The following is a 21,661-nucleotide window of genomic DNA, read 5'->3' as shown; positions in this document are numbered from 1 at the left end:
TACAAATCCAACAGTTTAATAGGAAAAGTATCCAGATCTACCTTGAATAATTGAGTTCTGTATGTAAGGATACAGGATATAAAATATACTCCTATTTTAAGGTGGAAAAAACTTTAAAAGTTTCAGATGAAAAATACTCTATAAATGTAATGATAAATGGATTTTCATCCATGCCAGTACATTCCTCAGTTTCACTTCATCTCAGAGAACTAAACAAGTCTTCAATGGTAGTTTGCTGTAATTTAAAAAGGATATCAAAACCTTCTATACAATGTGTTATTTTAGTTATTCTTTATAAATATGTATTAAAGACAAAGAAAGATGCAGATTACCTAGGTACATGTATTATGGTGAAATATCATGTCAATTAAAACCTCCTTTTCATACAAGTGCCAGCTTGATGAGGTTCTCACTGGCCAAGGAGGATAATTTGAATAAAAGAGTGATGACTGTAAGTGACTGAAACAGTGAATTAAAAAAAAAAAAAAAAAGCCGTAAGTGCATAGTGATACCAAAGGAAAAAAAATTTTAACTCAGGACAGCAGTGGAGGTTGCCAGGGCACCAAAAATAACTCTGAAAACTGATAAAGGAAACGATTTAAATATTTATCCTGTTATCCTGGTATGAATGTATTCCATGATAACCAAATAGCCCTAATAGATGGATGGAACAAGGTTCTTCTGTATGAAAGAATTCCAACTAATAAATGCAACAGGAATGATAGGTTTGGAAAATCCTCAATTTGCAAATCTTAATGAAATAACTGATTCAGGCAAGCATCATTAATGCATGCTTTTAAATACATTATGTAAAAAGTTTACGGGGAACTTTCCAATGATGGTGTTTGGCTTTTGCCCGCATGCCCAATGAACAACCTGAGGACCATTAAAAGTGGGACAACCAGAACTAAATGCCTCATGGTTGAACATAAAGTACACCATACTACTATCAAGTATTCTTGCTCAAAAAAATGAGATTGCAGAATCTAATTAACCTTGTCTAGATATAACTTCTAGGATATGGGACAAATGACAGAACTAGTTAAACAAGAAAGCTATTCTTGTTTAGATCAAATTCAGTCTGTGGGACACTCTTGAGGCAACTCACATGGTTCCTTCAACAAATCATGGTGTACTGAACAGTGGGGAAGAGCAGGGGAACTCTAATTTAAACTTCAAGACACTCCAAAGACAAAACCAAATACACTGTGTAGACCTAGTCTCGACAGAGACTCAAACAAACCAAACATAAAATTCAACAAATTTTGGAAACAATTGGGAAATTTTTAAAAGGACCGGATATTAGAAATTAAGAAAATAGTGATTGTTATATGGTTATTAAAGCTGGATTACAGGTGGATGGAGGTTCATGACATATTTTCTCTATTTCTGCGAAGACTTCAAACTTCTTGTACTAATTAATAAACCACCCTTTCAAAAACTGCTCAATACATATCACTGACAAGTTTATTATCAAGAAATTTCAGTAGGTTTTTTAAAAGACTGTGTTGGTTTTACAAAACTGAAAGATGACAATCCATGACAGGACAAATATGAACAAGGATAATTAAAATATTAAATACCATCTAAATTAAAAGACCAGAATTCAAATTGTTAATTATAATCTTTGTGTCTTGTTAGAATCAGCTGTACAGTTACCCTTCATGATATTCACCTCACCAACTCATGAAGACTACAAAGCCTCACTACAAACTCAATTACATAATTTACAATAATCAATGAGTTTTTTGCACTTAAGCATGCACTGTCACAGAAAGCACAAAATCTTATATACAGGGATGTTTTGTTTCTTTAAAATGTATCTCAAGCATCGTTTAAAGTGCGAGTTACAAATATGCTGTATCCTTTAAGAAAAAGGCTTCCAAAGGAAGTATGAGACAGCTATACGATACTGTCAAGAGTGGTTATACAACTAACCGAAGGAAACCCAGCAGTACCCTGCTAAGTCTGTTTTATTGTGGTAACCTTCTCCTTTGTAGCTGAGTTCTTAGCTCTTACTGTATTACCAGCCAAACATGTATTCCATTGCTTTGGATACAAGACTTTCATCTTTTTTTGGCGTTTGTCTGTCAGAAATAACCTATTAAAAAAAACACACACAATTGTAAGGTTATGGTTTCTTTAGTATCACAATCAATTCTTCAGTTAACGGCTAATTTAAAAATGCCAAACACTAAAGTGGATTTGCAGCAATAAATTGTATATTTAATAAAGACCTAAGTGTAAAGCCAGACACTATCAAACTCTTAGAGGAAAACATAGGCAGAACACTTTTTGACATAAATCACAGCAAGATCCTTTTTGACCCACCTCCTAGAGAAATGGAAATAAAAACACAAATAAACAAATGGGACCTAATGAAACTTAAAAGCTTTTGCACAGCAAAGGAAACCATAAACAAGACCAAAAGACAACCCTCAGAATGGGAGAAAATATTTGCAAATGAAGCAACTGACAAAGGATTAATCTCCAAGATTTACAAGCAGCTCATGCAGCTCAATAACAAAAAAACAAACAACCCAATCCAAAAATGGGCAGAAGACCTAAATAGACATTTCTCCAAAGAAGATATACAGATGGCCAACAGACACATGAAAGAATGCTCAACATCCTTAATCATTAGAGAAATGCAAATCAAAACTACAATGAGGTATCATCTCACACCGGTCAGAATGGCCATCATCAAAAAATCTAGAAACAATAAATGCTGGAGAGGGTGTGGAGGAAAGGGAACACTCTTGCACTGTTGGTGGGAATGTAAATTGATACAGCCACTATGGAGAACAGTATGGAGGTTCCTTAAAAAACTACAAATAGAACTACCATACGACCCAGCAATCCCACTACTGGGCATATACCCTGAGAAAACCATAATTCAAAAAGAGTCATGTACCAAAATGTTCATTGTAGCTCTATTTACAATAGCCAGGACATGGAAGCAACCTAAATGTCCATCATCGGATGAATGGATAAAGAAGATGTGGCACATATATACAATGGAATATTACTCAGCCATAAAAAGAAATGAAATGGAGGTATTTGTAATGAGGTGGAGTTAGAGTCTGTCATACAGAGTGAAGTAAGTCAGAAAGAGAAAAACAAATACAGTATGCTAACACATATATATGGAATCTAAGGGAAAAAAAAAAAAAAAAGGTCATGAAGAACCTAGTGGCAAGATGGGAATAAAGACACAGACCTACTAAAGAATGGACTTGAGGATATGGGGAGGGGGAGGGGTGAGATGTGACAGGGTGAGAGAGTGTCATGGACATATATACACTACCAAATGTAAAATAGATAGCTAGTGGGAAGCAGCCGCATAGCACAGGGAGATCAGCTCGGTACTTTGTGACCACCTAGAGGGGTGGGATAGGGAGGGTGGGAGGGAGGGAGATGCAAGAGGGGAGAGATATGGGAACATATGTATATGTATAACTGATTCACTTTGTTATAAAGCAGAAACTAACACACCATTGTAAAGCAATTATACTTCAATAAAGATGTTAAAAAAAAACTGTATATTTAAAAATTAAAATATAGGCTTAGTTAGAACATCCTTATGCTTTTAAGAATAACAAAATTGTATTCCTTTGGCAAGGCAAATTACATCTGCTCCTTAAATTAGTAAACTGAACAAACAACACAAAAGCTAAAAGAGATAAGGACTTTAAAATACTGGTTTTAAAAAAAAAAAAAACTAAAGGGAAAAATTAAACCAGTTCTAGAACGATCCCCAAATTTCAAGGGAAGTCAAACTGCCTTACTAAAGTGTTTTATTTGCTAATCTCAGGACCTGTGTCTGCAGCTAGGCAAGTTCAGAACTCCTGGCTAATTAAGCAGGCGACAATAACATACGGAATGACAGTCATAATACTTCTAGCATTCTTCAATGAATATAATGAACTTTTCCTTTAAGCTTTTTTGAAATGAGAAGTTTTGAAATGGGGACTGGTCAATGTTTTCTTTTGATAACCAAAGCTACTTTCAAACAGAGGTTCTTCATTTGCGACACCATCAAATTTAGTTATCAGTTTAATAGGGATTTAACATTCCCTCATGCCAGAGACATCCATAAGAGAAACTTTTTATGTATGCAACATACCTTAGAAAAAACTAAACTAATTAACTCTCAAAATGTTTTTTAAAATGGCAAAGAATTTTTTTTTAAATTCAAGATAAATTTCCAACTGGCTAAAATTCTAATTTTTAAAATAGGAAATTTAAAAATGCAAAGTTTATAGGTTTCATCAAGCCAATCAACTTCCGTAGGAAATATTTAATGGCATACAAATCAATCCAATGAAAAAGTTAAACATGCTAAGCATTGCAGCCTTTAAAGTATATTCTTTTATCCAATCTTTAAAATACCTGATAGTCACTAGTAGAAGCTTTGTATGCTGTAGCAAGAGGTCTCATGGTAGAAATCCTAGGAGTACTTCCAGGTTGGGTTGGTGTACCTAAGGTTTTGATTGGTGGTGTAAAGGCAACAGATGGAGATGATAAAGCACACCTGTCACTGTTTTCCATAACGCTCTAGAGAAATAAAGACAAAGAACTTCCCTGTTTATTAACATAATACATATCATCCACTATTACATCCTACTTACAAAGAAAACGTCATTAAAAGTAGCGTACTTTATTTAATTAAACTTTCAAATAACTTTAGGCTTGATAAAACAATATGTGCTTCTTAGCTAGCATATGAGATCTAATGCTCAACCAGAAATCTCACTTGAATGACCTCAAATAGCCTCAAGAAAACTATAGACTATCAAGAGTGAGAATCTCCTAACAAACACTACGGAAAATCAGTAAGAAAAAAAAAAAGAATTCTTAGGGAAACTGAGGGGTGTGGGGCATCAAAGTCCAGTGTTTTTTAGTATCCAGTAAACCCAAATTTTCCTCTAGCCTCTGCAAACATCTGCTACAGCACAACGTAATAATTACACAACTACTCAGTAATCCTAGATTATGATAACAGGAGCCATGTCTGCTTCGTGCACTAGTGTGTATACATAAGTCCCAAGCACAGTGCCTGGTAGGTAGCAGAAGTTCACATAGATTTACTTAAAGAATGATCATGATTTTACAAGCCACGAAGTTTAAATTGTGCCCAGTATTATTTTATCAGTATACAAATATATAATAATATTTAAATATTTTAAGGTAGAAATGACTAATAAAAAGCTTCAGCTTTTAGAAGTTAACCCTCAGTTACCATTCATATAAAATATTTCATTCTGAAATAGCACCACGCCTTTGAGGTAAAGAATTTGATGTTGCTTTGCACAAAAAAGGGAATGGGTTAAAAGTTAAGACCTAGAATGCAGGCTTCACCTTAACAACTCTGGGAAAGTTACCTAATTCCTCTTGGCCTCTTTATCTGTAGAGTGAAGGGGTTAGGATGTACTACCTCTAAAGTCTTGTGACTAAGTATCTTTGACTTACCATAAAAGAGTGCTGTAACATCATCCATCACATTTTAAAAAATAAGAGGCAAAGTGAAGCAAAGTGACATAACCACCAATGTTAGTACTCAGACTTGTGCACTGTATATAAATTAAATTATTTTCCTTACATCAGCAATAACTTACTTTATCTATACATGGTTTTACACCAATCATGATGGACTCTCCAAAAATTCTCCCATCTTTGCTTAAAGCTTTCCGGGCCTGCAGTTTAGATTGATAACGAATATGCATCCAATTTCCTGTGTTAGACATCTGCAAAAAATGAAGTTTTCTCTTAAATTAAAATACAAAGTATATAAAATTTAAACTTAATGAGTTCTATTAGAAAACAGAAACATATGAAATAAATCTGCTTCCACTTTTTATTTGATGCCCTGTAAAAAGCTGTATACTAGGATTCAACAAAAATCCTATTAAACAATTTCAATACATTTCAATAGTTCTCAAATCTCTTATATAAAAAATATGTGACAAATATTCTCTGAAAGCAAAGTAATTCTCAAAAGATAATGTTTCTTATAAAAAGATCTTATCAAGACTTGCTATGAAATTTTTTAAAAACTGTATTCATCAATCTGATTTTGTGTAGGAGTTAAGTCAATTTCTACTAATAAAAAAAAGATTTGTTATTTATAACTTGCAAGCTAAATAAGCTCTAAGAACTCTAAGTCAGAAACATCTCCCTTTTGCTTTATCCCCAATAAAACAAGCTCAAATTGGAAAACTTGGCATGATCTTTTTTAAGAGACTGTGAAATATTTTTAAAAGGGGGAAGCCTGAAAACTCTCACTCTCTTGCTTCTCTCTTTATCCCTTTTTATCAAATACTATGCAACTACCAGCCTTCCAAACTCCAAAAGATAGATACATCCTATGAAAACCTTAAAAAAAAAAAGAAAAATTTTTAAGTTTGGAAGAAAACCAAACACTCAGCAGCAAAGTTTTCCCTCAATTCACAGGTTATCTTTCCTCAGCCTAAATCTTGAAATGAAAAGAATTAAGACTTACCACATGTTTTAAGATATTTCCATACTGTGCAAATTGTAATAATATATAGGAAGCAGACGCTTGAGGAAACCTGGGGTTGGGGGGGGACAAAAAATTGTCTGAAAAGTCAACTTCGATAACACAAATGCAAATTACCTTACAAGTGTTTCACGATAAACTCCCTGTAACTGTCCAGTACATTAATAAGAGACCCTGATCATCCTGTTTTCCCCTATATTAGCTAAATCTAATTCATTTGCCCATCACCCAAAAGCAAATTATGTTAAAATTAGTTTTGACTCAGCCACTTTTCTCCATCCCCAAATTCCACCTTCTACTCTCACTGTCATTATCATAATCCTTAGAAAAGTACTATGAAGTTACAGTTCTGTACATAACTTATTTTACATGGGTGGGTGTGGGTGTGTGCGTGCGTGTGCGCACATGCATGAGAGAGAGAGAGGGAAATGTTGCGATATACTACTATGGTTATTAAAGGGGAAAGAACTTTAAATTATATAGAATCATATCAATATATATTGAGCACTACCTGAAAATTCAGAAATGTATTCCTGAAACAAAAATAAAGTCAGAACCAATATCAATGGTAAACAATCAATTAAAAGGATGGTTATCAAAATTTTAATAGACATATCTCTGTATGGGAAAATTTTAAGTGATTTTTACTTTCTTCTTTATAAAGTTCTATATGCTTTGAATATTACAATGAGATATAACTTTTATAGTCCAAATAATAAAGCTATTTTCAGCTTGAAAATCTGGAGTTTCCTTAACCAGTAACTTCAGTTATCTGGAGCTTGGATTAGAACCCTAAAAGAAAAAATGTAAGTCACAAAAATAAATGAGAAACTCCACACGTTAAAATCTATGTGACTAAAATACTCACTGCATTCAGGATTGGAAATTTATTTTATGTTACGTAAATTTGGATATAAGATTTCTAATCCCAAAGAAAAACAACAAATGAGTCAGGGTGCCTACAAAGCAGAACTAAAAAAAAAATTAAAACGAAAGGGAGAAATAATGGTTGCAAGTGATGCAGGCACTTGAGAAATAAAACATAATTCCAAGAGTCTAGGACCACTCTGAGTAGAAGCAGTCCAATATCCTGTCAAAGAATCACCCTACAACAATAAATGATATTTCATGATGACCCTGAGTCAGCAGGAAAAAGTTAAATTATCAAAGGAAGATATATAATGTATTTTAGATGTACTTCCCTATAGATAATCAAAATAAAATATTTTATCCCTTAGAAGAAAATGTTTCTGTTCTTGCAATTAAACTTATATGCAGGGTTACTGAAACATAAAACCAACAGAAAATAAATAGCTGGGAAAGTGTACATCTTAAAAATGAAGGGCTAACAGAAGTACTTCAAGTAATTTATCCAATTACTGAGGAATCTTAAAAGTGACACCATTACTACTGAACCTGAAAAACACTTGAGAGTGGACAGACACATTCAAAAACATACAGCCACTTACTTCACAAGAGAATACAAAAATTTAAACACATAAAAGGGAAGAAAAAAAGCAGCAGCAGCAGTCAGCCCAACTGCTATGGACATATGGCTGAGCATGGGCTTTCTGGAGAACAAGGGAAAGCAATGACCCTGCTTATTACCTAAACAGAATCAGTAACAAAGAATCTCTCTGAAAGGTTACACAAAAAACAGGTGGCAATTACTGCCTTACAAGGGAGAAAAACTATCTGGGGGAAAAAGTGGGAAAGAAAACTTTTCACCATATTCTTACACATGTTTCTGAATTTTAAATAAATTGAATATATAAAGTCCACTAATATTTACTGTGCATTGTTCTTCCTTCAAGGAACTCATATGTTTTTATATTTTTTTAAACCCCAAAACTAAATATAGTAAGGTCCAGTAACAGTATGACACCACACTTTCAGAAACCAACCTTATGTAGTACAGTATAAACAATCACAGCCTGAAAATAAAAGACCTGGGTTTTTGATGAAGCTTTACTAATAACTAGATGTAAGCCTCTGAGTAAATCACTTAATCTGTCTATACCTCAGGTTTCTCATATGTAAATGATGCAATATGATCTCTAAGACGCTTTAAAGTACTTTATTAGATCTAAAAATCTATCCAAATGCATCTAGGACTATCATGCACAATTTCTATTAATATTCAATATTCTGTAGCTAGAAAGTATCAACCCTGTGACACAGTATGCATATATATACAAATGAAATTCAATCTGTTAGTTCAAAACTGGTTAAGCCCAATATAAGCATAGACACAGTCACAACAAAGAGAGAAAGGAGCTTCCTAAGTCTAAAGGGACAACCCTCTTCCAATATCCAGCAAATATGCTGAAGAGAAGATAATCTGAGAAGAGGCATACAGATAAATGATGGAAAAACTATTAAAAATCAAACATTACTTAATAATATACATGCTGAAATGTCAAGGTAGTTATGTACTGATGTCTGCAACTTACTCTGAAATATACCAACAACAAAAAAGATGAATTAATGGTAGATAAAACAAATGTAGCTAACTGTTAACAACTGCAGAATCTAGGTGATGGGTATATATGGGTGTTTGCTGTGCAATTGTTTTAGTTTTTTTATATGTTTGATAATACTCATTAGAAAATGTTAGGGCTTTTTTTTTTTTTAAGTAAATAATCTAGAAACCTTACCCGAACACAGTCACCCAAGTGTCATCGAGGTGATCTTCAGATGTCAAAGAATCTCCTTGAGTATAAAAAGGATCCAACTGGGCAGGAGATAATGTTGTCTTTCGTGGTTGACCAATGTTTGCTGGACTAAACATACTTTGCCCTATATTAGTATATTTAGTAAGTTAGTTACCAATATAAACATCTTGATTTAAAATATCAAAGCTTTAGTTTTAAATGGAAAAGTATACTAAAAGTTGGCAATTCCATAAATAATTCAAAATACACACTATAATCAAATGATAATTATACACTACCACACAATTTGAGAGGAAGTCATTAAAATTTGAGCATAATTTATGATTTTACAAATGTTTTATTATTTATTATAAATTTGCTAAATGTTTTATTAATTTCCAGTTAAGCCTACAGCAGAAGGATCTCCAGTCAACCTAAAGGACTTCTGTTGGACTCATATTCCAAACCTACCACTTTCACTATGACACCTCTGCCTTAAAAAGATTCAGTAACTCCTCATTACACACAAAACAAAATCCAAATGTCTTGGTTGGTCTCCACAATATAGTTCCAACCTTATTTTTTCAATATACCCCTAAACAGTATCTACCCTAGTCCCTAAGATGTGAACGCAGTTTTCTTTTATTCAGGTCATTTCTATCTGAAATGTCTGATTCTGTTCTTTCTTTTCTTATTCTTCAACAATAATTACCAATTAATGAGTACTTCACATCCAACATGTCAAGTTAAACACTTTACGTGTTCATTTTATCTCAGAGGCTCTGTCCTACTGAGACCACACATTTCTGAGAAGCAGAGACTATTTCTTTTCATCTTTGGAGTAGTAATAATGATTCACATACAAGAAATACTTTTTCAGCACTTAAATGTACACCAAGCATTATTCTAGGTATTAAAGATACAGTAATGAACAAGTTAGACCAAAGGGGGAAAAAAATCTCTAAAAGAGCTTAAATTCTAGTGGAAGAAAGACAAGTCAATACCTAGTATGTTAGAAAACAGAAAATCTTACAGGAAAAAAATAATAACAAAGCAGAGAAGGGTGAAAAGGAACATGTATATACATAAGGGTTAATATCCAAAATATATAAGAAACTCATACAATAGCAAAAAACAAACAAAAAAACAAAAACAAAATCAATCCAATAAAAAATTGGGCAGAGGAACTAAATACACTTTTTTCCAAAGACATACAAATGGCCAACAGGTACAAAAAAAGGGTGCTCAATATCACTATCATCAGGAAAATGCAAATCAAAACCAAAATGAGATATCACCTCATCAACAGCTACCATCAAAACAAAAGGAAGAGATAAGTGTTGGTGAGGATTTGGAGAAAAAGGAATCCTTGTGCACTGTTGGTGGGACTATAAAGTTGTTGCACACACTATGGAAAATAGTACAGAGGTTCCTCAAAAACATTAAAAGTAGAGCTACCATATGATCCAGCAATCCCACTTCTGAGCATATATCCAAAGAAAATGAAAACAGGATCTCAGATATCTGCACTCCCATATTCAATGCAGCACTATTCACAAGAGCCAAGATATGGATACAATCTAAAGGTCCATTAATAGATGAATGGATAAAGAAGATGTGGCACGTATATACAATGGAATGTTATTCAGCCATGAAAAAGAAGGAAGTCCTGCCATTTCCTACAGTATGGATGGATGTTGAGGGCATGATGTTCATGATGATAAGTGAAAGAAGTCAGACAGAAAAAGACAAATACTCTATCACCTCACTTATATGTGGAATGTAAAAAAGGCAGAACTCACAGAAGGAGTAGACTTGTGGCTACCAGGGGCTGGAGGCTGGGGGATATGGGGAGTTATTGGTCAAAGGGTACAAATGTCCAGTCATAAGATGAATAAGTTCTGGGGATCTAAAGTACAGCATGGTGATTACCTCTAATAATACTGTATTATATACTTAAAAGCTGCTAAGAGAGTAGATCTAAAGGTTCACACCACAAGAAAAGAAATGGTAATTAAGTGACATGATGAAAAATGTCAGCTAAGACACTATGGTCATTTTGTAATATCAAAATGACCACAGTGTGTATCAAATCAACACACTGTATACTTTAAACTTACACAATGTCACAATGTCAATTATATCTCATTAACTCTAATAAATGTTAGTTTCCCTTTATTATATCCATAAATTAACCTGTAACAGAAGACTTACATGTTACTCCAAGAATCAAATGAAACTTTAGGTAGACAAGAACTCACAAAAGTTAACTGTTTTAATATATAACTTCAATACTATAAATGATGCACTTGGTACAATTATTCTTTTGCATCAACAGCACAAATATATTCAGTCAAACCTAAAATAAAAGACTTCCAGGAATGATGTCCATTCTCTTGCCTCCGAACAGTACCAAACCAAAACTACACCCTCAACAGAATTAAAAGCCAAAGGCATCAATCAAGTAAAAACTACAATGCAACAATGTGAGTCTAACTAAAGAGGAAAAATATGGTCATCTAAGGATTTCAAAATTCTTAATTCTTTATGCCATACAACTTGAATCCCTTTACTTCATCTGGAGTCAAATTTAGAGACCAGAATTAATCTAATTTAACCCATTAATGTAGCCTTTCCTTAAGGGAAAAAAAAAACATTTCAGATCACCTCAGATCTACTAGGCTTATTAAAGAATCTATTTAATTCAAAACACTATCCTAGACCCTACTAGAAAACAAAGATGCTCAAAACTGACTGCTTATGTTCAGTTGTCAAGTAACCAGGCAAAAAAGAATTTAGCAATGAGAAACAAATATTCAAATATTTTTACAATAGTAATCAAGCAAAATAAAGTATGTAACAGTTATTAACTCTAGAGAAAACAAAAAGATATACAAGAAGGACATGGAATCCTAGTACATTACATGGCCCAGTCTTATAGATTTATCTAATTTTAAAATTGAGTTCATGCTTAAAAGAGACGATACGAAGTAAATAACTGAAAAGAATGTCAAACTGCATACATGCTATAATACATCTAGCAATTTTTCTTTTTCCTAGCAATTCTTCTTTTCCTCATCACCACGGATGCATTTAATAGGTACAAAACATTTCTAAAATGAGGCTGATTTAAAATGAAACACCCCACTTTGACAAGTGTCTGCTAATCAACCAACTTATCAACTACCCCTTTAGGAAATAAGGAGAAGCACACAAAAGATAAACTTAAATAAGTTTAGTTCTTACTACAAAGACATGCCTTTAACACAAAAAGATAGTAAAAGGCATTCTAGTATAAAACCTAAAGCCAATTCAAAATTTTTATGTCCTGCATTACCATTAAGAAGGTACAATTTAGTTCTGCTACATCATGTAATAACCTTCAAGCAAGAAATTAAATGGAAGTCTCAAAATGAGACTACCATTATGACTTTTAAAAATAAAACAAATCAAAATTAAGTCTCAAACGAATAAGCAATCTAATTTTTGCCCTGTCAACTACTCTGAAAAACATAATTACTTATACATAATCTAAAACTATTTACATACCTTTAGCATAATTGCCCCCCACCTTGTTAATGTTTCATTGCGCCACTGATTTTACTCCCTTTCAATCAGACTTCTGGTACTCACATGCAATGCTTTATAAGATGAAAATAAAGTGTGCCTAGCAAACCACATCAAATTGAACTGTAATGTGTCTCCCTTTGTAAATCACTACTCAGTCTTCTTAAGATCAGACTGAAGTGGAGGGCAAAAGAACTTATTACCCTTTATGAAAATGTCTTCAATTAAAGACCAGATTCAATTATTTCAAAATAGAAAACTAACCTAAATGAAAATAAAAGAGATAAAAAGAGTAGGAATTTTAAACAGATACATGGCATATGAAACTTGGGAGAAAAAGAGGTTCCTGGCAGTGTTGTTACCTTCTTACCATGAAACAATGTAGCACAATGTATAATAAAGAACTTAGCCTCAGCCCAGAGAGATGTCAGGTTCCTGGGAGACAACCTCTAAACCCTAGGAATTTCCCCAGCAACAGGAGTGTTTTCATTACTCGTGGCAGACCCCCTCAACCTCAAGAGCACCTGATCATTTATGATAACAAGATGACTCCTGATGAGGGTAGGTCACGCCATAAAGACCAACCATGAAGACCATCCATGTTATAAAAAAGGTCACCTCTGAGCAGGAGGGATAGAGACTGAGTTTAGCCGCTTGATCAGTGATTCAATCAGTCATTTGTATGTCATGAAACGCCAATGAAAACTCAGGACATGGAGGCTCCAGTGAGCTCCCTACTTGCCAATACGCTGTGCGTAGTGCCATATATCAATGCCAGGAGGGTAACACGTCACGGAAGTTCTTGTTTTCAGCCTACGTATCTCTTTCTTTAGGTGGTTCTAATTTGTCTGCTTTCTCTATAATAAAACTGTAACCAAAAGTATAGCACTTTCAGGGGGTCCTGAGTCTTTCCAGTGAATTATCTAACCTTAGAGTGGGCTTGGGAAAGCTTGAATTTGCAGCCAGCAGGTCTGAAGTGAGGGTGGTCCTGGGGACCCCCAAACTTGCAGCTGGCACCTGAAGAGAGAGCAATCTTGTAGGGACTGTTTCCTTAGACTCTTCAGTTTGACAAACTCTTTGTACCCAGAATAATATTGAACAATGAATACAACAATAACCAAAACAATATGGCGAACTGAACACTTGCATTCATCTCTAATCCCTGTCAGACACCTAATGACAGTCAATCTAGAAAGTCCCAGGTTTTGGAGACCACAGAAACTGTGAAAGGTGTGAAAGAGGCTCCCGGTTGAAATCAAGGAAAACTAGTTTAAGAGTGTATAATATGGGATGAAATGGCAAGCCCTTCCTCATCTTACCCAGCCGCTCCACCCCCAAGAGACCAAGGCTTTAGTCCCTGAGGAAAAGGAATCTCAATGGCTCAGGACTCAGTGGGTCCCAGTCACAGTGGAGAAAAACTATGTAAGAGAATAAGTGAAAATCTGCATATTGAAAAGAAGACTTCTCCTAGGGTGTGGAAAAAAGGGAACCCTCCTACACTGTTGGTGGGAATGTAAACTGGTACAGCCACTATGGAGAAAAGTATGAAGGTTCCTTAAAAAACTAAAAATAGAGTTACCATATGACCCAGCAATTCCACCCTTAGGCATATATCCAGAGAAACCCAGAATTCAAAAGGATGCATGCACCCCAATGTTCCTTGCAGCACTATTTACAATAGCCAAGACATGGAAGCAACCTAAACGCCCACTGACAGAGGAATGGATAAAAAAGATGTGGTACATATATACAATGGAATATTACGCAGCCATAAAAAGGAATGAAATAGTGCCATTTACAGAGACGTGGATGGACCCAGAGATTGTCATACAAAGTGAAGTTAAGTCAGAAAGAGAAAAACAAATATTGTATAATATCACTTACACTTACATTTACAATCTAGAAAAATGGTACAGATGAACTTATTTGCAAAGCAGGAATAGAGTCACAGATGTAGAGAACAAACTTATGGTTACCAAGGGGAGAATGGGGGGAGTGGTATGAATTGGAAGATTGTGATTGACATATACACACTACTACGTATAAAATAGATAACTAATGAGAACCTACTGTATAGCACAGGGAACTCTACTCAATGCTCTGTGGTGACCTAAATGGGAAAGAAATCTAAAAAAGAGTGGATATATGTATACGTATAACTGATTCACTTTGCTGCACAGCAGAAACTAACACAACATTGTAAAGCAACTATACTCCAATAAAGATTAAAAATTTTTTTTAATTTTAAAAATTAAAAAAAAAAAAGAAGACTTCTCCCTTTCTATATTCAGAACACCAGTTTAGACATTAAGACTGAATATTACAGAATTCTTCTTTGGGAAACTTAAGAGAAAGACCTATATATGCTAAAATCAGAGATTTTTTCCAAACAAAAATCTACCTAACTGTCCAATCCTCCTACAGTGAAGCCCAAAAAAGACAAAGCAGCCTCTCTCCACCAATTTCCCCCTTCCTACCATTGTTAATACACGTACACACACGGATTCCAAGTAGCTTTTTAGTGCCTCATTTCACCAAGAAAGGCAGAAGAGGTGAAAAAAAAAAAAGAGAGAGAGAGAAAAAAAAAAAGAACTAGAAGGAAACAGACAATATGAGCAGGAATAAAAGACCAACATGAACCTCACTGATAAGTTATTTTACCCATGAAACAAGAAAAGGATGCTACATTTTAAGTACATTAAGAGAGCAACAACAAAAAAGGTTACTGGAAATTAAAATAAAATAAATTATTAGATGTGTTTGCAATTGAGATTGTGGACATCTTTCAGAAAGTAGAATACAGATATAAAAGGCACTTTCACAGAGAAAAAGTAGAAATTTAGAAATCTTTGCAGTGCTCACAAACAGAAGAAATTCCAGAAAGAGGGAACAGACAAAACAGAGGGAAAGCTATTATCAAATACAGGGAAGGTTCCCAGAACTCAGGGTAAGTGTCTTGATTTAAAGGATCCACCAATTCCCCAGAAAAATATATGGAAGTCCCAGACCAAGGCACATTTGTGAAACTGAAAACACTAACCCTACAGAGATCTTAAATTTTTTGAAACCAATCCCCATACAACAACTCAGGAATCATCACTACAGATGACTTCTGCAGAACACTAGAAGCTAGAAGGCAAAGAAATAATGCCTCCAAAATTCCCACCTAGAACTCTACACTTGGTTAAACTAGCAATCCATTTTAAGGGAGATAAAAAGCATTTCAAACTTAAGGTCTTAAATTTAATTTCCCATGCACGCTTTCTCAGAAAGCTACTCATATATGTTCTTCACCAAAATCAGGAAATAAACTAAGAAGAAAACATGTTAACTAGGAAAAACATCTCAACTCTAGAAACTTGCTAAAGCAAGTCCTAAGATGATAGCTGTACATCATGCTGATATAGGAAACAGCCAAAAAAGAAGCTGAGAATGAGAAGTTCTCAGTTTAAAACAGAACAAAGATGTGTTTGAAACTATGTTTGAGCATTTTTAAAAAGATAGATATGTATCATAGCAGCAGAATATTTGCTTAAAATATGAGCAAATGGCACACAGAAAAATTAGACAAATGGAAAAAAGAAACAATTATTAACTAACAAAAAATTAAAATTTTACAGGAAGAATAAATTATAATAATACTACTTGGTGCAAAACTAAACAGTGCTTACATAATCATAATAATACACTGACAAAGGAATAAAGTTTGATATATTTTAATTATATTCAGATAAGGTAACTGAAGATAATTATATCTTATCTCCCCTACATTAAGATAAATATAGCAATATTAAAAATGAAAATAAAGAATTAGCAATAGGACTTCCCTGGTGGCTCAGTGGTTAAGAATCCACCTGCCAATGCAAGGGACACGATTCAAGCCCTGGTCCGGGAAGATCCCACATGCCGCAGAGCCACTAAGCCCGTGTGCCACAACTACTGAGCCTGCGCTCTAGAGCCTGTGAGCCACAACTACTGAGCCCACATGCCTAGAGCCCGTGCTCCGCAACAAGAGAAGCCACTGCAATGAGAAGACTTCGCACCACAATGAAGAGTAGCCCCCGATCACCACAACTAGAGAAAGCCCACGTGCAGCAACGAAGACCCAACGCAGACAAAAATAAATTTTTTTTAAAAACACCAAAAAAAAAAAAAAGGGGGGGGGCTTCCCTGGTGGCGCAGTGGTTGAGAATCTGCCTGCCAATGCAGGGGACACGGGTTCGAGCCCTGGTCTGGGAAGATCCCACATGCCGCGGAGCAACTGGGCCCGTGAGCCACAACTACTGAGCCTGAGCGTCTGGAGCCTCTGCTCCTCAACAAGAGAGGCCGCGATAGTGAGAGGCCCGCGTGCCGCAATGAAGAGTGGCCCCCACTCGCCGCAACTGGAGAAAGCCCTCACACAGAAACGAAGACCCAACACAGCCAAAAATAAAAATAATAAATAAAAATAAATAAATAATTTTTAAAAAAAGAATTAGCAATATAATCATATACAGCTGACTAAGTAATGGCCCTCCAAGATGACTACATCCTAATCCCTGGAACCTATGAATATTACCTTATATAGCAAAAGAGATTTTGCATTTATGATTAAGGATCCTGAGATGGGAAGATTAACCAGGATTATTCAGGTGGACCCCCAAGATATCCACTACTGTCCTTACAAGAGAGGGTGATGTGATGATGGAAAGAGACTGGAGTGATTCAATATACTTTGAAGATGAAAGAAGGGGCCACAAACCAAAGAATATAGGTAGCCACTAGGAACTGGAAAAAACAAAACAAAAAACAGCAGGGAAATGGATTCTCTCTAGGGCCTCCAGAAGGAACCAGTCTTATCAACACCTGACTTTAGCCCAGTGAAATTGATTTTGGACTTCTGACTTCTAGAACTATAAGAGAATAAATCCGAGTTGTTTTAAGCCACTAAATTCATGGTAATATGTCACAGTGACAACAGAAAGCTAATACAGCATCTCATTTAGTTAAGTGGAGGTAAATTCCAAAAGGAATAGCTCTAAGATCTGGACTGGCTAGTTGTGAGGAATAAAGCTAAAGACTGCTGCATTTCATTATAAGTATTTAAGTACTATTTGATTTTTTAAAACAATCTGCATTTATTCTTTTGACTAAAATATAAAATATTATCCCACCAAAATTAGAGACCAATAAATGGCACTATGGCTAGTCTGGCATGAAACTAAATAAATTTTGGTGACTAATTTTAAAAACTTTATGTGGTAGGCAGAAAATGGTCCCCCAAAGATGTCCATGTCCTAATACCCAGAAGCTGTGAATACATTACATTACATGGTAAAGAAGAATTAAGGATGCTATGGAATAAGATTGCTAATCATCTCATCTTAAACAAGAAGATTATGCTGGATTCACAGAGTGAACCCAACACAATCACAAGGATCCATAAATGGGGAGGGAAAAGAATGATGTGAAATAAAGACTCAATTAGCCATCGCAGGCATTGAAGATGGTAGGGAGCCAGGAGCCAAGAAATATGGGCAGCTTCTAGAAGCTGGAAAAGAGGGAAAAAACCCAAGATTCTCCCGTAGAGCCTCCAGAAAAGAATGAAGTCCTACTAATACCTTGATTTTAGCCCACTGAGACCCATTCCAGACTTCCAGCTTCCAGAATTTTAAGATAATAAATTTGAGTTGTTTTAAGCCACTATAATCTGTGATAATTTGTTTCAGCAGCAATAAGAAACCAATATAATCTAGATTAAGGCTAGTGGTGACTCAATATTATCAAAGAAAAACTACACCATGCCAAGTTGGACACAAATATTCCAATCGTCATTTGGTTTTGGGATGTCATTGCCTCAAAACACAATATACATACATGAGTTTCCTCTATTGTGAAAAACTACCACAAACTGGGTGGCTTAAAACAACAGAAATTTATTCTCCCACAGTTCTGGAGGCCAGAAGTCCAAGAATAAGTTTTCAGCAGAGTCAAACGCCTGTTGAAGGCACTAAGAAATAATTCATTGCTGGCCCCTGTAGCTTCTGGTGACACTGGTAAGTTTTAGTGTTCATTGGCTTATGGCTACTACACCAAAGTTTGCCTCACTTCATATCACCTTCTCTTCTGTGTCTTTCCTGTTTGTGTCAAATTTCCCTGTGCCTCTAAGAACACTTGTGATTGGATTTAGAGCCCATCCAGGTAATTACCAGGATTATCTTCCCCTCTTTTCCCCTCTCCTTAACTCTCTAAACTGTCCTTGAGAGCTACCCTTCTCAAGATCCTTAACTTAATCATGTTTTGGCCACATAAGCAATATTCAAGGTTCCAGGAGTTAGAATGTGAACATTTCATTTTGGGGGCCACCATTCAACTCACAACTTACATCCATCAATCTGTTCAGTCAACCAACATTTACTGAGGTCCCTTTATACCCAGCTCTGTCACAGGTAAACAATGAAGATATACAGAAGGAATCTCTGCCCTTTAGATCATAACCCAGTAATGGAGAAAGATAAGAACCTAGCAGAGAGAGCTTTATAGGAGCACATACAAGGAACAGCTAACCCAGATCAGAAAAAGAAGTGTCAGGGAGAGGTCCCTCACAGATAAATTAGTTCTTTATCTGCCGTCTGGGAACACTATCAGAATTCTGAGTTCCTGGCATCAACAAAAGCAGCCAAAAACTGCTATAATCTAAATATCAAACTTACTCCATTAATAATATGCTAACACAAATAAGGATTCTAGTTCAGTACATATAAGTGGTATACCACCTGAGAAGAGAGCTGATAGATAAATGAAAGAACTTCTCAAGAAAAAAAAAATTTTAATTAAAAATACGATGAAAGGTGGACCTTCAAGATGGCAGAGGAGTAAGATGTGGAGATCACCTTCCTCCCCACAAATATATCAAAAATACATCTACATGTGGAACAACTCCTACAGAACACCTACTGAACACTGGCAGAAGACCTCAGACCTCCCAAAAGGCAAGAAACTCCCCACGTACCTGGGTAGGGCAAAAGAAAAAAGAAAAAACAGAGACAAAAGAATAGGGATGGGACCTGCACCTCGGGGAGGGAGCTGTGAAGGAGGAAAGGTTTCCACACACTAGGAAGCTCCTTCACTGGCAGAGACTGCAGTGGAGGGGAGCTTCAGAGCCACAGAGGAGAGCGCAGCAACAGGGGTGCAGAGGGCAAAGCGGAGAGGTTCCCACACAGAAGATCGGTGCGGACCAGCCCGAGAGGCTAGTCTGCTCACCAGCCAGGGTGGGTGGGGGCTGGGAGCTGAGGCTCGGGCTTGGGAGGTCAGATCCCAGGGAGAGGACTGCGGTTGGCTGCGTGAACACAGCCTGAACGGGGCCCAGTGAGCCACAGCTAGCCGGGAGGGAGTCTGGGAAAAGTCTGGAGCTGCCTAAGAGGCAAAAGACCATTGTTATGGAGCCTGCAAGGAGAGGGGATTCAGAGCACCGCCTAAATGAGCTCCAGAGACTGCATGAGCCACAGCTATCAGAGCAGACACCAGAGACGGGCATGAAATGCTAATGCTGCTGCTGCAGCCACCAAGAAGCCTGCGTGCAAGCACAGGTCATTACCCACACCCCCTCGGAAGCCTGTGCAGCCCGCCACTGCCAGGGTCCCATGATCCAGGGACAACTTCCCTGGGAGAACACATGGCGCGCCTCAGGCTGTGGCAATGTTACGGCCTCTGTTACTAACTACCTTACCCCTACACCCCCCGACCCCGGCCTGAATGAGCAACAGCCCCCTAATCAGCCCCTGCTTTAACCCTGTCCTGTCTGAGGAGGAACAGAAGCCTGAGGGCAACCTACACGCAGCGGTGGGGCCAAAACCAAAGCTGAAGTCCAGGAGCTGTGCAAACAAAGAAGAGAAAAGGAAATTTCTCCCAGCAGCCTCAGGAGCAGCAGATTAAATCCCCACAATCAACTTGAGGTACCCTGCATCTGGGGAATACCTGAAGAGGCAACGAATCAACCCAAAATTGAGGCAGTGGACTTCGGGAGCAGCTGTACCCTTGGGGTTTGCTGTCTGCGACTGACTTGTTTCTGATTTTTATGTTTATCTTAGTATAGTTTTTACTTCTTGTTATCATTAGTGGATTTCTTTATTGCTTTGGTTGCTCTCTTCTTTTTTTTAATTACTTTTTTATTTTAATACTTTTTAAAAATTTTTTTATTTTAATTACTTTATTTTATTTACATATTTATTTATTCATTTATTTTCTTTCTCTTTTTCTCCCTTTTCTTCTGAGCCATGTGGCTGACAGGGTCTTGGTGCTCCAGCCTGGTGTCAGACCTGAGCCTCTGAGGTGGGAGAGCCAAGTTCAGGATACTGGACCACCAGAGACCTCCCGGCCCCATGTAATATCAATTGGCAAGAGCTCTCCCAGAGCTCTCCGTCTCAACACTAAGACCCAGCTCCACCCAACGGCCAGCAAGCTCCAGTGCTGGACACCCCATGACAAACAACTAGCAAGACAGGAACACAACCCCCCACCCATTAGCAGAGAGGCTGCCTAAAATCATAATAAGGTCACAGACATCCCAAAACACACCACCGGACGCAGTCCTGCCCACCAGAAAGACAAGATCCATCCCCACCCACCAGAACACAGGAACCAGTCCCCTCCACCAGGAAGCCTACACAAGCCACTGACCCAACCTTACCCACTGGGGGCAGACACCAGAAACGGGAACTATGAACCTACAGCCTGCGAAAAGGAGACCCCAAGCACAGAAAGTTAAGCAAAATGGGAAGACAGAGAAATATGCAGCAGATTAAGGAGCAAGGTAAAAACCCACAAGACCGAACATATAAACAGGAAATAGGCAGTCTACCTGGAAAAGAATTCAGAGTAATGATAGAAAAGATGATCCAAAATCTAGGAAACAGAACAGAGAAATTACAAGAAACGTTTA

At 36.5% G+C, this 21,661-nt stretch overlaps 1 protein-coding gene across 5 annotated transcripts in view; it reads right to left on the bottom strand.

The window, feature by feature from the left end:
• Positions 1 to 1,449: 1,449 nt before the first annotated feature.
• Positions 1,450 to 21,661, bottom strand: part of NUP35 (nucleoporin 35) — a 37,428-nt gene continuing 17,216 nt past the window's right edge. For all 5 annotated transcript variants that reach the window (XM_007190367.2, XM_007190368.2, XM_057551917.1 and 2 more), the window contains 5 exons: positions 9,178 to 9,319; positions 6,503 to 6,572; positions 5,619 to 5,747; positions 4,393 to 4,557; positions 1,450 to 2,101 (listed from right to left, as the gene is read on the bottom strand). In XM_007190367.2, the coding sequence (XP_007190429.1) occupies positions 2,024 to 2,101; positions 4,393 to 4,557; positions 5,619 to 5,747; positions 6,503 to 6,572; positions 9,178 to 9,319 (584 nt within the window). In that variant the 3' untranslated portion in view covers positions 1,450 to 2,023. The remainder of the gene's footprint in view (positions 2,102 to 4,392; positions 4,558 to 5,618; positions 5,748 to 6,502; positions 6,573 to 9,177; positions 9,320 to 21,661) is intronic.

The sequence above is a fragment of the Balaenoptera acutorostrata genome, chromosome 8, assembly GCF_949987535.1.
Source record: "Balaenoptera acutorostrata chromosome 8, mBalAcu1.1, whole genome shotgun sequence".
NCBI classification, from domain to species: domain Eukaryota; kingdom Metazoa; phylum Chordata; class Mammalia; order Artiodactyla; family Balaenopteridae; genus Balaenoptera; species Balaenoptera acutorostrata.
Note: the sequence above shows the minus strand (reverse complement) of the source record. Positions and strands in the feature narration are given on the sequence as shown.